Source organism: Lampetra fluviatilis, chromosome 35, assembly GCF_964198595.1.
Source record: "Lampetra fluviatilis chromosome 35, kcLamFluv1.1, whole genome shotgun sequence".
Classification (NCBI taxonomy): domain Eukaryota; kingdom Metazoa; phylum Chordata; class Hyperoartia; order Petromyzontiformes; family Petromyzontidae; genus Lampetra; species Lampetra fluviatilis.
Window position 1 is genome coordinate 1,202,331 of NC_136309.1, and position 16,484 is coordinate 1,218,814.

The window sequence follows — 16,484 nt, forward strand, 5'->3', positions numbered from 1 at the left end:
GGCACCGTCACACGAACTCCGGTCATCCTCAAAGCGGATTTTGGCTCAGCCATCGAACGAATACGGTGGTTACCGCATCGTGGCGCTTTCAGATGCATTTCTGCGGTCGTCTGGAACGCTCTCCCTTCCAATATTAGGGAGCTACTGGAGCTGTGCACTTTTAAATCATCTAGATTGAAAACGACATTACTTTAGAACTGCCTTTTGTGTTTGGTTTGTTGTCCTTCCCCCGCACCTCCGAGTAGCACGGTTCACTACGTACGGTGCAAAAGAAGTTCAACGTACGTACATACACACACGTACGTACTACCCCGCGGATACGTTCGGCCACCCCGGCCCCCTGACCCACGGAACACTCTGCACCGTGGGGCTTTGATCACGCTCGGCGTGGTGAGAACCGCGACAACCACGGGCTCGGAGGTTTGGCGAGGGTGAGCGGCGGGCGGGCGGGCAACCAGGAGGTGAGCTCACTCGCTCACCCACTTACCCAACCGCTCGCTCACCCACTCGCCCACTAGCTCACCTCCAGCTCGTAGGTGTCCTTGCCGGGTGCCAGCGAGGGCACAGCGCCGTTGCTGTCCCCCGTCACGATGCTGCGGATCCGCATCAGCTCCGTCGCCAGGCGCTTGTTCAGCTCCTGGTGGGCGACACCAGTCGGGGGGGGGGGGCGGGGGGGGGGGAAGAGCGGCGAAGCGTCCTGCTCAACGCTCGCGCAAACAATGAACCGCCGTGCCTGACTTCGACCCGACTTCGACCCAACGTCGACCCGACGTCTACCCGACGTCCACTCTACGTCCACCACGATCGTCGGCATCACTTCGCCAGTCCCAATATCGGCGCGACAAGCGTGCTGATGAGAGCCTTCGCTATGGGCGCCCCCATCGTCGTCGCGATTCCAATCTCGTTTTGCTCGAGGGGGGCTGGGGAAGGGGAGGGGGGGTGGGGAAGGGGAGGGGGGGTGGGGAGGGGGGGTGGGGAGGGGGTGGGGAGGGGGAGTGGGGAAGGGGAGGAGGGGTGGGGAGGGGGGGTGGGGAGGGGAGGGGGTGGGGAGGGGGTGGGGAGGGGGGGTGGGGAAGGGGAGGGGGGGGTGGGGAAGGGGAGGGGGATGGGGGTGGGGAAGGGGAGGGGGGGTGGGGAAGGGGAGGGGGGTGGGGAGGGGGGGTGGGGAAGGGGAGGGGGGGGGCCCCCACCTGGCAGCGAGTGTTGAGCTCCTCGTTCTCGCGCTGGCACTGCTGCAGCGCCTGCCTCTCGGCGTCCAGCGCCTGGCTCAGGTGCGAGTTCTCGAGGCACTTCTGTGAGTACTGCTCCGAGAGCACGCCCAGCTCCCGCTGGATAGAGGCCAGCTCCTCCCTGCGCACACAAACACCACCCGTGTCGCCTCAACGGACTGTTGGGGCAAGTGCTGTTAGCGAGCGGCACCTATGAGGGCCGGCAGGGCACACGAGGCGGTGGGTGGCCAGCACCTAGTGCTGATATTTACGCACCGTACCAGGTGCTCATTTTAGGCTGAGTAGACTTAGAGGAGGCACTGGCTGGTTGCCGTGAGTGGGAATCGAACCCGACACACACAAGTAGCCTTTTCACAGGCTGTTGGAGAAAATGATGTCGGGACGGGACCTATCAAGGGAGGCACGACACAGAAGAGGGTGGTGGCGGAGAGGCGAGCAGCATCACTGGTGGTTGTGTTCGTGCGAGCGGTGCGGTTGCGTGACGGTGCGGTTGTGACGGTGCGGTTGTGACGGTGCGGTTGTGACGGTGCGGTTGTGACGGTGCGAGTGCGCCGCTCACTCGTGCTGCTTGCGGATGAGCTCCGCATCCTGGCTGCCGGTGCCGTGCCGCGACTTGAGCGCCTTCTCCAGCTCGCGCTCGAACTCGTCGCGGTGCGCGCTCTTCATCGCCTCCAGCGCTGCGCTCGGGCGACAACGGAAGGGCGACGTCGAACGTCCGTCACGATCGTCGCCGCCGTCGCCAACACACCTGCGGCGTAGCGCCGCAGTGGACAAAAGGGACTGCGCCTCCGCCATGAGGACCACCGTGGGTTATCGGCGTTAGCAGCAGCAGCAAAAGTGCGAGATCGCCGCGGCAGGCTTTGGTGATGAGGGGCGGATTGGGCTCGCTGCCCCAGCCAGGCGGGGAGCCTCTAGCGGCGCTGGGAACTTTCAAAGTGGCCGATTTCCCAGGACGGCCACTTCAAAACGAGGACGATCCTAGGAACACCAGAAAGAGTGGCGACTCTAACTGCCCCCCCCCCCCCCCTTCCGGCTCCTCTCCGTGCCGGCGCCGCGACTCACCGGCGATGGTGGCGGCCGTCTCCTCGGCCAGCAGTTGCTCGGACTGCTGGCGCAGCAGCTGCATGTCGTGCTGGTGCTTGCGCTGCAGGTCCTCCATGCTTCGCTGGTGGGACTCCTCCATGGCGGCGAGGCCGCGCTCGCACGTCGCCTGTGGACAAGCGAAACACCGAGGGGGGGGGGGGGGGGGTGTCACCGTCAGACCGCCGACGTCGCGACGCGCCCGCGGTCGCGCTGTCGCGGGGAGTTCGAATTTCAGTTGCAACGGGCTCCTCCCCCTTTTGAATCCGGTCTCAGTGTGTTGCTGATATTTTATTTTTAAAAAATTTGATTAACGTAGAATCAGGCTGAGGCCACCTCAAGCCGCTCACCCCTGGTGAGTATTGTCATTCACTTGACGCGGGGGTTTCACGACGACCAGGCAGCGCACTCGCACACTCACACACGCTCACACACAGGCGCGCACACACACACGCACGCACTCACACACTCGCACACTCACACATGCTCACACACAGGCGCGCACACACACGCACGCACTCACACACTCGCACACTCACACACGCTCACACACAGGCGCACTCACACACAGGTGCACTCACACACACACCACACACACGCGCACTCACACACACATGCGTACACACGCACGCGCGCGCGCACGCACGCACACACTCACATACACGCGCGCACACACACATTCACGCGCATACACCTGTCAACGTGGCCACTGCTCTTAAAAGGGAGCGACTTGCCCATTTGCAATCGAAGAGTTTTTGAGGGGCCGGGCCGCGCCTGGCAGCCAATCGCCACAGCGCACAGCAAACACCAGCGGCCCTTTGTGATTGTGTCGCGTGAGATCTAAAATCATAATTACGCACTGCAACACGAAACGGGGTTTCTCAAACTCCAATTCTGGCGAATAATTTCTCACGGCCCACCACGGTCCCGCTCCCCACGCTAACGAGCCTTCTCCGTTATGTTAATAAAGTCGGGGTAGCCACTGCACGTGCCTCGTCATCGGTAAACGATCGTCCCGTGTGACGGGGAACACTGCTGGACCAACGCGCCCCGCATCACCTGGGGTGCGCGCGTACACACGTGTACACGTGTACACACGCGTACACACGTGTACACACGAGTACACACGTGTACACACGCGTACACTCACAAGATCCCAATCTCGGCGCTTCTACTAAAGTCAGGGGGAACGCGTTTAGCAATAACCAGGCATGTGCAGCTTGTAACGGTTCAAATTTGTACTTCAGAATCAGAATATCACAATCAGAATATTTATTTATACTGGAGGAATGCAATGAGCTATCAAGTTCTCTTTTGGTAGATGCCCAGGAGTTAAACGGAGGCAAATGAAGCAGAGCTGGAAACATGAACCGTGGGGGCCACCGACGTGGAACGTTTCATGAGAAAATAAACCCAGCGCCGATTGCAATTGCAAAAAAGGCTTCGTTCGGGCCTAGTGATGAACACAGGCGAATATCAGCAAACCGAGAATGCAGCCACGTTGACCGGAGACGCAATCGGCAGGCTCACAAAAAACAAACGATCGATTTATGTTCATCCTCCTTTGAAATGAAAAAGCCACTGTGAAAAATGATTGAAGCCACACGAAGATAACGAAACGGCAGTTGAAACGAGGGAAGCGAAAACGCGGGTTGTGATTGTCGCCAAAAAAGGGAGTCGCAAGAGAGAGAGAGATGAAAAACCGGCGGCGGGGGGAGAAAAAAACACCACAAAAACAATCAAAATCACATCACACAGCAATGGATGGAGTTGCAATGCGGACGAAGGCAAACCGCAATCACATGGGGGCGGCGGCACTACACACTACAGCGACTGGCAGGAGAGGCCACACGACCTTGACTTCCTCAAGGTCACGCTGGAACGCGTCCCTGAGGGCCGCCGGGTCTCCCTGAGGCCGCAGGAGCTCCAGCTCCCTCTTCGCCACCCCGAATTCCCGCAGCGTCTCCTCCACTTTCTCGGCCAGGAGCTCGACGAGGTGGGCATTTTCCAGATCGCCGCCGTCACCCGCCGCCGTTTCCTCCGTCGACGGGCAGCCGGCGCGACGCTCGGCCGGGCCGTTCTCTTCCCAGCCGGGCAGCTGCCGGAGCAGCGCTTTGAGCGCGGAGCCGAACCACCGCTCCCTCGCCCGAGCATCCCCCGTCAGGGCCGCCACCTCCTGCCGGTGCCGATCGGAGGCCTCGCGGGACAGCTCCTGGAGGCGGCGGTCGCGACGCGACAGCTCCTCGCGGAAGCCGTCCTCCCGCTGGCGCAGCTCCTCCTGGTACTTGCGCTGCATGGCCTCCATGCACACGGTGAGCGAGTCCATCTCCTGCACGCTTTCCAGCGCCCGCGCCCTCAGCGCCTCCTCAGCGCGGCGCGCCTCCGCCCGGAGCCGCTCCGCCTCCTTGTGGAAGGAGGCCTTCGTGTCGCGGAGCTCTGCCCGGTGGCGCGCCGCCAGGTCCTGCAGCTCGATCTCCTTGTCCAGCCACTCCATGGGCTGCCCGTCGATCTGCACGACGGGCCTCTCCTCGGGCCCCGCCAGGGCGGCATCCGAGCGACGCGCGCCCTGCAGCTCCCGCTCGAGCGTCTCCTTCTGCGACCGCAGCGTCTCGTTGTCCTCCTCGGCCGCCCGCAGCTGCCGCGACAGCGCCAGCGCCGAGGCTTCGCTCCGCGCGAGTTTCCGCTCCAGGCTCCTCGCCGCTTCGGCCTCCTCCTGCGAGACGCCCTCCCTCTCGCTCTCCAGGCGGCCGACCTCCGTCTGCAGCCGCAGGCACCGCTCCTCGAGCTCCGCGCGGCGCCGCTCTTCCGCTTCGAGCTGCTGGCGAGCGGCCGCCTCCTTGGCCGCGGCCTCGGCCGCCTCCCGCCGGCTCCGCTCCGCGTCCGCGAGCGCCCCGTCCGCGCGCCGCCGCTCCGCGTCCGCGGCCGCCAGGTCCCGGACGGCGCTCGCCAGCCGCTCCTCGGCGTCGTCGAGCCGCAGCTGCAGCCGGCGCGCCTCCAGCCGGTGGCGCTCTTGCGCCGAGGACGCGGCCTCCTCCAGCTCGAGGCAGGCCTTCGTCTTGTGCACCAGGGCCTCCTCGATCTCCCTCAGCCGCGCTTCGGCCTTGCGCGGACGGGAGCCCGGCGCCCGGACGCAGCGTTCGTCGTCGTCGTCATCGTCGTCGTCGTCGCCGCTGGCGGCCGGCTCCTCGTGGCCGTGATGGATTTGCGCGCCCGTGAGGCTTCTCCGTGGCCGCGCGCCGTGCTCTAAGAGGCCTTCCTTGCCGCCGCTCCTCCGGCTTTGGTAATCGGCTGCCGCGACGCCGATGTTGAACTTGAGAAGAATCATATTGGGGGGAGGGGGTTAGTGAATGTTTCTGTTAATGAAGGGAACGTGTTAGTGATCAAGCAGCTCCAATGTTATTATTCCAGAACAAACGGGGGGGGAGGGGGGGTTGGGAGGGGGACCTTCGGTGTGCTCCCATAAATGAAAGCAAAGGGAGAGTTCGATTGTCTCCTACCAGAGCGATCGCAAGATATTCGTACGTTTTTGAGCAACACAGCGGTATGACACTAATCCAGTGCAATTGTCAAATGTCAACAAATCAGCAAAATGGCTTTTCCCACGTTCCTCCTGGTACCGGTTGACCCTTATTTATATACAGATGGTAATGACAGTGATGATGGTGGTGGTGGTGGTGGTGACGAAGCTGCTCCACATCACTATCCTTGTTTCACGGGGGGGGGGGGGGGGGGACCTCATTGCCTCATGAATAACAGCAACAACCTTTGTTGATATTTCATGGACTTGTTTCCCCATTCCATACTCGGTGCACTCTCTGTGTCATGTGATGAGACAAAAAACCCATTTGGAAATCTCACAAGACAGTGCCCTCCTGCGCGTCGCAGAATGGTTGCAACAGGACGTTCGTCACAGGATTTTCCTAAAATATCCTCCAAGTGACCTATTTGACCTTCAAGCAGTAGGGGGCACACTTCCTACACACTCTGCTGTGGGATGGCCACGTGACAGTCGAGCTGGAATTTCGCCTGATTAAGTTAATTTATCATTTGTATTGCTACGACTTTATCTTGTCCGGTTACTGGCGACCAGACTGATGCCATTGACTCTATAATCATGGGGCGCTGCTCAGATCAGCGCCGTTGGATACGTACGGTGCAAGCCACCGGCCTATTGCGCGCAGGCCACACGCGCATAGTGTGATCAGAGATCACGTCAACACCTTTATATATATATAATATAATTACGCTCGTTTACCCAGGAAAGCCTCGCTGAGCCTCATGACTCTTTTTCAGGAGGTCCCTGCTACTTTGTTTGCAGTAGGTGGTGATCCATTGCTGTGTAGAATCCCAGTTGAGTAATTTGCGGTGCAATTTGTAAAAAAAATTGTCTTATTTGGAAAATGTCGTCGGAGTACAATGGCCGACGCCCTTTGCGAAAGACGTGACGGGGGAATCTTTGACGTGCACTGTGAAGCAGGCGGCGTCGGTGGTATTTTTACATCAGCAGCAATAACGAGGGCGGCCGCTGGATTAGAACCAGGAAAAACCTCTTCAACGATCGGCGAACGTGTGACTACTCATCCTTACCCCCTACCGCGGGGAGAGCAGCGAGCCCGGATGCCTCCGGTCGATCCCTCGTTTGTGCGGGCGTATTGCGCCGAGTTTGTTACACGTTATCTGCTGGGTTTTTTTCCCCCCCTTTTTGAAATCTACTTTGTATTCTGGGTTCTTGAATGACCATCAAACATTCATGATTTTTTTTAAATCAATCGCCGAACGCGCGAGCACCGGGCGGTGTCACCGCTTGCTCACCACACGCTCACCCTGCGACGGATGTAACATCCCTGCGGATACATTTTGCATCCCCGCAAATAATTTCCGTGCCTTACGATCTAACGAAAGGCTGCGAACAAACCACGGGAGCCACGTAAAGGTTTGCATTTTAAACATTAAAGAGACGTTATTATGAAAGAGACGTTTGTCTGCGCTACTTTAAAGCCCACCGACACGGGCTTGAGAAGCGTTTAAAGCCACGATCCACATTTCTGAATGTCAAAGCTTAAGATTGACAAATCAACCGCTGGGCACGTTCAGAGATAAAAGCATTCGTTGTTTATACATGACGCATTTTTAAAGGTCGATACAGCCGTGTGCCTGACAAAGATACAGATCACTATAACATATCTATACCCACCCCGTCATATTTATTGTTTATGTAAATATAATTTCAGAAATTTTTGGTTTGCGTCGTCTTTTGCATGAATTTCCAGTATCTGTCATTTTCTGCCACTTTGTAAGATTTGTATCACAATAACGTTCAGAAATTGGCAGTAATTTAGTCCTCTATTAGGACGATTCTCCAGCTGGAAATCTATAAAATAAAGCAGCGGGTCATATGCTTGGTTATATTTAATTCTTTTTTTCGACCCAAAGCCAGCAAAAACTGCCTTGCGAATTTTGTAACAAAAGAAAAAAATAAGCAGATCATTAATGTAACGACTTTGCCTGATGGGCAAACTTGTCTAGTTAGTTTTCATATTTCTGCTCTATATTTGCAGATTTCATCATCAGAGTGAGGGGTCTGCCATCATTAAGTTGAACGCCATCATAGCAATAATAAATAATAAGTAATTGGAAAAAATAAAGGGCGTGTTTTTGGGTTAGATCACGTAAATATGAATGTGTTGTTAACCCATCATCACCACCTGGCAAAGCTAATTAGTGAGGTTTGTCACGTAAACAAAATGTGCCAAATGGTGACTACTTCAGCACACCGGCGTGTCGGAGAGTAAACCCACAACATTAACATTTTGAGCACGACATTTCGCTGGTGAGTGTTGATGTGACTAAAACCCAAAAACCTGTATTATTAATTATGAATAATATTTCTCGCTAAAACCTCACCCCAACCAAACACTCGGCTCCAACCATGGCCATCACGCAAGCGTGAGCTGCATGCAACGGTAACGTAATTACGGGGCACACGCTCCTTTACGAGGGATGCAAAGAAGATCGCGGTGCCATCTGCTTGAAGATAAATTTGCGGAATCATCAATCGCTCCCCCGTGAGATGAATTCACGCTCGGGTGGGGCGGGTGGGGCGGGTGGGGCGGGTGGGGCGGGTGGGGCGGGTGGGGCGGGTGGGGCGGGGGGGGCGGGGGGGGCGGGGGGGGTAAACACAAAAAATAAATCTCAATCACTCACTGAAAAAACGTCACGGACGTGGCCCTCCACATTCAAATCGAATTCCCCGCGATGACCACGGGCGCGGAAAATTCCCCCGTCGCAAGGTGCCCTACGTGAGGCTGTCGTCCAGGGCGACATCGTAATAACGGGTCATGCGCTCCGAGCCCCTGGCGGCGCTGGCCACTAGCAAACCGGGCAAAAGCTTAGAACCCCAAGCAGCTCACGAGGCTTCGGAATTCACGAAAACACAAAATGATGGGTGAACAAAACATCCACTCAAATTCATAATCCTAATGAACATAACAACATAATTCAAACAGAAAGCCAGTTGCTCTCTCTCGTGTCTATGTTCTCTCAATCTCCCTCCATCTCATCTCACGACATCCGTATCTCTCCTCTACATCTCTTCCGTCATCTCACGAGGACTCCAAAATAATTTCTGCTCAGGGCCCCCTGATGGGCCAGCGCACCAACGCACGGAGAGGGGACCGGCGGAGGCGACCTCATTGTTTCTGCGGTCGCCTGTTGCCTGGCAACAGCAGCCAAATGTTGGCGTTTCTCCCGCCTCACCGCCTTGTCCATCAAGAGCGACGTCTGTCCTTGAGCTGCCCGTGCAGATTCTACCACTCACGTGGAAGCAGTGGGGGAGGGGGGGGACCAGACGCATGGCGCTGCCTCCCAGCCACCACACCACCCCGCCCCCATTTAAAAAGTGGTACAGCCACCTGCGTAGAGCATTGTCGCCGTTGTGCCGCGTGGCTCTGTGATGTGCTTTTCGGGCCGTGCCGTGCGTTGTTCGGCACGGTGTCCGACGTTTCGCTCCGCGCGCTGGGAGAGCTTCTTCAGGACAAACCCAAAAAGCACATCGGAGAATGGCTGCAGCCCCGCTCACGGATCACACGCAGCCACTCAAGTGAGGCCCCACCAGGAGCGTACCATTGCAAACGGGGGGGGGGGGGGGGATGACGAGCGGCTGCGGCAGAATCCCTTTGACACGATCCCACCGGATTCTCGACCGTAGCGACGTTACAAACTAAACCACCCCCACTTGGTTACGTTATTAATTTTTACCCCGACCCCGCCGCCGTCCTCCGCCAGGACACCCCTCCGGGGGGCGCGGCGCCCTCGCCGCGTTGCCGTGGCGACCGCGCCGCCGCATCACCTGGGAGACGAATCCGGCCGGCGAGTACTCGGACTGCTCGAGCGCACGCAGCCGCGCCAACAGCGCCGAGTTCTCTCCCCGCGAGCTCCGCAGATCCTGCTGCACGTGCTCCAACTGCCAGCGCAACTCCTCCACCTGCAGCCGGGCGACAACACGCGTGCAGGCACGCAGGCACGCAGAGGAACAAACACGCACACACGCACGCACGCACGGAGGCAGGCACGCGCACGTAAGCAGAGGAAAACACACGCACGTACACATGCAGATACACGGCGACACACACACACACACGCCCTGACCTGGGGGCCCAGTTGGACGGCACCCCCCTTTTACACTTCCTTCTCGTCAAGCCGGCGTGCCCAGTGGTGGCGCTAGGCCTCAGCAAACGAATGAAACACTAACGGTCCCAAGGGGCTCAAGTGACCTCAGATTCCTGTACAAAAATTATGAGAGTGACCCACAAATAAATATCAACTCAAATTGAATGCCGAATAATGAGAAACAAAGTAAACTCACAGAGCCTCAACCTCCCTCGTTGGTGTCTCTAACCATCTCCGTCTCTTATTACATTTCTCTCATTTCACTCCACCCGTCTCGTCTGTATCTCGTGTCTCTACCTCTCCCGTCATCTCCCCCCTTTTTGAAATTGAAAGGACTTGGGGTGAAGGGAGGAGAGTAAGGGCCGGCACCAGCACCATCACCAGCGCGGCACCATCACCACCGGGCACCACCCTCTCCCCCGCCGCCTCCACGCACCTCCTTCTGCAGAAGCTCCACCATACTCTCGGGGCTCATGGAGGAGGCCGTGGGCTTGATGGTGGCGATGGGGATCTGCTTCTCCTCCCGCACCGGCGTCTTCTCCACCTGCCGCCACCGCTGCTCGATCTCGTCCCGGCTGAGCGGCGCCCGCGGCACCGCGGCCCCCGCGGCCTCCCCCTCCCGGCCCCCGGGCCGCCGCCGCCCCCCGCCGGCCCCCGGGCCGTCCGCCTCGTCGCCCGCGGCGCGGCCCCTGTCCGACGGGGCCCAGCTCGGGTCGGGGCCCTGCTTGTCCGGCAGCAGCCGCGTCTGCGACACGGACGTGGCGAGCACCGCGCGGGCCTTCCCGTCGGACGGGTTGAGCGCGCCGCGCGCGAAGCCCGGGTTGGCGACGCCCCCGGCCTCGCGGGTCGGGGTGGAGCGGACGTGCGGAGGTTTCTGGCCCTGCGGAGCCGCGACCGCGGGGCGGGCCTCGGGCTCCGCGGGCCTCGACGCGACCGCGCGGGGCTGGAACCTGTCGGAGGCGGCGGCGGCGGCGGCGTTGCGCGGAGCCTCCTGCCCCGTGCAGGGCCCCGCCTGGGCGGCCGCGTGGCTCGTCTGGAAGTACGTCTTGTAAGTGCCGTTGCCGGGGACGCCGCCGGCGCCGCCGCCGTCTTCGGAGCGGCCCGATTGGTCCATCCTCACGGGCGGCAGCGCTGACGACCGCACGGGGTGGTGGGCGACTCCACCTCCTCCTCGCTGCGAGCGAACCAGCGCCTGGTGCACCGCCTGGAACTCGGAGCAGTCCATAGTCTTGGCTCGGACTTCGCGCAGCCGTGCCTTGGGCCGGCTCCTTGCCTGGTCGGGGGGCGGCTCCCTGGTTTCAACGCTGGCCGATGAGACCGGGCGGTCACGGGACGACGACGACGACGGCGAGCGGCCCGGCCACGACTTTTCTGGCGAGCTGCACGGGAGGAAGGGAGGGAGTAGAGGGAGATGAGGGAGGGGAGGAGGGGACGGGGGGAGGGAGGGGGGGAGGGAAAGGGGGAGGGAGGGAGGGGGGAGGGAGGGGAGGGAGTGGGGGGAGAGAGGGAGTGGAGGGAGGGTGAGCTGTGTGCAGCTCTAGGGCGGCTGGGTGAGCTGCAATGGCAGCAGAAGCAAAGCAGTGGCACAGTGATTTAGCGCACTGCACCACGAATGGATGCGAATCAAATTCAGGTCTCCGGGTTCACACAAAGCAGTTCCCCATCCACTTCACCACCGCTCCACCCCACACAAAGTGTACGCCTTGAAAGCAAATCGATTGCCGCACGCACCATCTGACGCGCGCGTCGTTAGTGTGAAGACAGTCGGGAATCGGGGAATCAATGCGTCGTTGCGTGCCCAGTCGACGTTGACCACGCGGAAAGGAGGAGGAGAGGGGCTCGATCTGACTCGACTTTATTCGTCAAGTAGGCCGCCGTGAAAGCAGCCGGGGGCCTCTTACCTCATCTTGTCCTGGGCAGATCCACCCAGCCCCGGACTCTGGCCGATTGCTTCCATCCAGCTCTTGCGAATGCCGGGCGTCACGGCAGCCAGCGTGTGCACCGCGTACTTGGTCTGCGTCAACAGATAAACGTACGTTTGATTTTATTTTGTATTTTTTATTGTTAAAAAACGCTCGTGTGGAGGTGGCCAGCGGCGCTGAGGCCGCTATCGCCGAGATTCTGGGCTCGGATCCTGAGTTCAGCCGCTCGCACGCGACTACGTAGCTAGAACAATACGACAGCAGAGTGTACGGGCAGGAGAACGTACAGGCAGGAGAAGGAAACAGACGAACGGATGGACAGATGATTGGAACGACAGGCAAACGCAGACAGGTGAACAGACAAGTGGACAAATGAATGCCCACCCTGGTGAGCGGAACGGTGAGACACGTGGACAGATGGACGTGTCAACGCCGCAGTGCGCCGTGCAGGGCAGGCCTCGGCGGGCTGCGTCGTACCTTGATCTGGAAGCCGAAGTTGCGCTGCACTTGGAAGTCGGCGATCGCGCAGTGCGGGGAGAGTTCCACGACGCCCTCCGCGTGGTCCCTCTGCAGCAGCAGAGACACGGGGCACACCGGTCAGAGAGAACAGGACATCAGAGTGCACACACACACACACATGGCCGAGAGAGAACAACACTGGCATGACAGGCCCATGAGACATGGTGGCAGTGAGGGGGGGGGGGGAATCCATCCAGCAGTGTATAAATCATGGATGATGATGATGATGATATGTTTGTGTACAAATGTATAAACACACATCCGATTGGGTGGGCAGTGGTCAGCAAAAAGGAATCGCAATGAGAGAATCAGGAACGTGAGAGGAAGCGAGGAACCCGAATCAGAATCTAAAGATGTCTTCATACTTGAGGAATCCATTGAGCTGTAAAGCTCTTTGTTCACAGATGTCCATCCACGCTCCCCCCCCCCCCCCACCTTCATCGAAATGTGGAATTTCCACATTCCTGTGGCAGGCAGGAATCCTCAAAATAAACCAATTCTGCCATGGTGTAAAATAAAATAAGAGATTAAATCAATAGTGTAAAATACGACTACAGTGTTATGTAACCTGATGCAGTACATCTTATGTGCACTACGGTATGCGTCTGTTGCAAGCCGACGTGAGATTATTACTCACGGAAACCCAATCACGGATCACACACAGACACGCGCTCACTCGCGCGTGCGCACATAATTGAGTGTGCCTGTGTGCGTGCACGTACAACCCCGAGCACACACACAGAAACAAAGCGCCCCGGGTATTTTGAGGTCTGTGACGCCACGGGCACGATGGAAGTGGCCCTGAGCATCCTCATGCAGAGAGACGCTTTATAAATAGACTTCTCATGAGCTCACTACTTGCCCGCAGTGACGAGCAGAAGACAGGGTCTCGGGGTGTCAGCGTCACGCCGACTGTCTCAGGATATCAGGGTGTCAGGGCGTGAGGGTCTCACTGTCTCAGGGTGTCAGGGTGTCTCAGGGTGTCGGGGTGTGAGTGTTTCTGTCTTCATTGTCTCGAGATATCAGCGTGACATGTCTTTGTGCCAGGCCATTCTTCATCTGCTCTAGCGAGGCTCTGCTCTAGCGAGGCTCTGCTCTTTGCTCTCCATCAGTGTATGGAGGCAATTGTAATGTTTACTTGACAAATTAATGTTTACTTAATATATGGACAAGGTTTGATCTACGATTGGGGTAGGCTATCCTATCCCAAGCTACAATGACTGTGAAAGAGCCACGCGGCCCACAACAAACGAAAAAACGGCCCACAGGGCCCAGTTGGTGCTGGCTCAGTCCAGTAAACGCTGCCGTGGGAATCCAACTCAACCTTCCAGGTTTCGCAAACCGGGACTGTCAAGTTTCAAGTGGGACATGGTGAGGGGAAGGGGCCTCCAGGATTGCGTCCCAGTGTCCCAGTGTCCCAGGAGGCTTTGCCTGTCTCTGCCAGGTGGGCTAGGCAGCCCCGTCACATGCTCGGGGAGACACTACCCCTACAAACTACAATAGAGCAACGATCCCTCCGTGTAGCATTAACAGACTGTCGGGGCAAGTGCTGTTAGTGAGCAGCACCTAGAAAGGTCGGCACAACACACGAGGGGGCGGGTGGCCAGCAACATGCCCGGCCGATGTTTATTCATCGCACCAGGCACTCATACTGGAGGCCTAGTGGACCTAGGGGAGGCCCAGGACCAATTCAGACAGGGGAATGGAACTCGGGTCTCCGGGTTCGTGAGCGCTGGCGCGCGGACCGCTGCACTAGAAGCAGCAAGGCGCAGTTTGACACGGGGCCGTGGAGAGAGCGTCGCCACGGTGGGTGGTGGCTGTGCGTGCCCCGTCAAGGCCTCGCTGTCAGCAGGGGTTTCACGTTTATTGGCGCCAATCCTCGCCACTCACGCGCACATAAATAAAATCGGTCGTCCGTGCCATCCACCCAGCACCCCCGTCCTCTCGCCTACTCCGTTACGCAAGCTACTATTTTGGATTCGTACCAAGGGTCACAGACAGATTTACTGGCGGATTTCAGGAAACGAGTTCAGCCCCTAACTTTACTTTGATGTCAGACTGACCGATCTAATCACCGGTTCGACAGTCTCGTTTGAAATAAGTTGCACACACCTCTAATAACACACACACCTTCACGATTTTTGTTTCATTCACAGACTAATCTGCCAGTGTGTGTGGCAACCTGGGTCTGATCGGTCTTGATTCGGGTTCAAATGCATCACAATGAACATTGTGAAAGCATCTTGATCGTTATTATTACTACAGCTATAAACTTACATTAAAACTACTTAATCCGTGCTACTAATGCTGTGGTGGTTGCATTGTCCTTGAACTGTTTGCCTTTTGGCGGCTTCTGGTCTAGAACACCGGCGAGACAAAGTCATATACGGGGCTGTCTCTGGTGTCAGCCAAACAGTTTGAAGGACGGTGCGAACATTATCAAAGCATATTTGTTTTTATTTTTTACCACCAGCATGTGTGGTTTGAACATCTTAACACCTCCTGTATTTATGCCAGAAAGGGTAAAGCCATTTTAGAAAATCACTCGATGCCTATAGACTTCTATGAATGTATACAATGCTCACAATTAGAAGTGAGCACAATAGCAATTCCCTTAAACATCAGCATGGATATCTTCACATGCACGCACACACTCATTGTCATGTTTCGTCACAAAATAATTCACTTTAACCACCATTGGGAAAGTTTGTTACGCAAACAAAACATGCCAATTCGTTTTGGCACGTTCTGTTTACGTAACAAACCTCACTAATTGGCGGTGCCGGGTGGTGGCGTGTTCAAAGACACATTTATAGTTACACCATCTCACCAAAATAAAACGTTATTATGGATAATATTGGTCACGTGTTAAATTCACTTCACGATGAAACTTTAGAAAAAAATTGTTTTACCTATCTACGTGACTTTACCGAAAGACCTAAAGAATATGAATTCCTGCAGTCACAAAAGCCCTACGTCAAGGAGCGCTGATCAAACGTGTCGGCGGCACCGCAGCCTCGCAGACTCTTACCTCTTCGCTGGGAGTGTCGCGGTAGAACTTGAGTGCGCCGGGCGTGAGGACGAACCAGAACTTCCTCCACTGCAGACACGTGGACAAACGCAGACACACAGATGGGTGAACACGCGCACACACACACACACAGGCAGACAGATACACACGCGTAAACCGACAAATAGATGGTACTACAGGTAGACAGACACACAGACAGGAAGACGAAAGACGGACACTCAGAATGACGGACACACAGATATACACGGACGGATACACACACAGGTGTAGAAACACACAGACAGGGAGGGCAGATGGAGATAGACGGACAGACAGAGAGAGAGAGAGAGATAATCATACACAGAGGGTGAGAGAGTCAGAAATGCAGTCGCAGAGCAAGACAGACAGACGGCGTGGACTGCAAGACAGACACAGATCAGACACACAGACAGTCTGGACTGCAAGACAGACACAGATCAGACACACAGACAGTCTGGACTGCAAGACAGACACAGATCAGACACACAGACAGTCTGGACTGCAAGACAGACACAGATCAGACACACAGACGGTCTGGACTGCAAGACAGACACAGCGCAATATTCGCAGCCAGGTCACGGGGGGCACGAGCCACCTTGTTTTCAGCCGACCCTGTCAGGAGAGACGCAGCCCGCGCTCCTCTCTCCCCCTGACAGCCGCGCAGCTCTCAGCTGTGACGAGGGCAGCAGCTTGAATCAAGGACGGCGAAACGTTTCACGAAGAGAAAAAAACCGCACAGCCCTAGCGGCCGGTATGAACGGAACAAGAGGGCACGACGCCACGCTTACCGACAAGCTCGCACGTGACCTACGCGAGCGATTCGCATCGAAACAGGTCACCTCCGATGGCAACTGCGGTGAATTGCCACCGAGCCCCGCGGCACACGAGTTGACGGTTAGAGTCCCACGACAGGTGCCTGGTAATGTGCGTGGCAATGCCATTCACCTTCATGAAAGGCCATTTGTAAAACAAAAAAGATAGAGAGCTGCATAGCTTATCGGATTCCTCCAGCTGAAG

General features: G+C 57.3%; 1 protein-coding gene across 2 annotated transcripts in view; it reads right to left on the bottom strand.

Annotated features, from left to right (window-relative positions):
* LOC144944469 (myosin phosphatase Rho-interacting protein-like) overlaps positions 1-16,484 on the bottom strand; it is a 160,250-nt gene that overhangs the window by 5,502 nt on the left and 138,264 nt on the right. For both annotated transcript variants that reach the window (XM_078872634.1, XM_078872635.1), the window contains exons 11-20: positions 15,450-15,518; positions 12,377-12,466; positions 11,879-11,991; positions 10,414-11,356; positions 9,658-9,792; positions 4,165-5,619; positions 2,292-2,439; positions 1,789-1,906; positions 1,191-1,350; positions 524-637 (exon numbers count right to left, since the gene is read on the bottom strand). In XM_078872634.1, the coding sequence (XP_078728760.1) occupies positions 524-637; positions 1,191-1,350; positions 1,789-1,906; positions 2,292-2,439; positions 4,165-5,619; positions 9,658-9,792; positions 10,414-11,356; positions 11,879-11,991; positions 12,377-12,466; positions 15,450-15,518 (3,345 nt within the window). The remainder of the gene's footprint in view (positions 1-523; positions 638-1,190; positions 1,351-1,788; positions 1,907-2,291; positions 2,440-4,164; positions 5,620-9,657; positions 9,793-10,413; positions 11,357-11,878; positions 11,992-12,376; positions 12,467-15,449; positions 15,519-16,484) is intronic.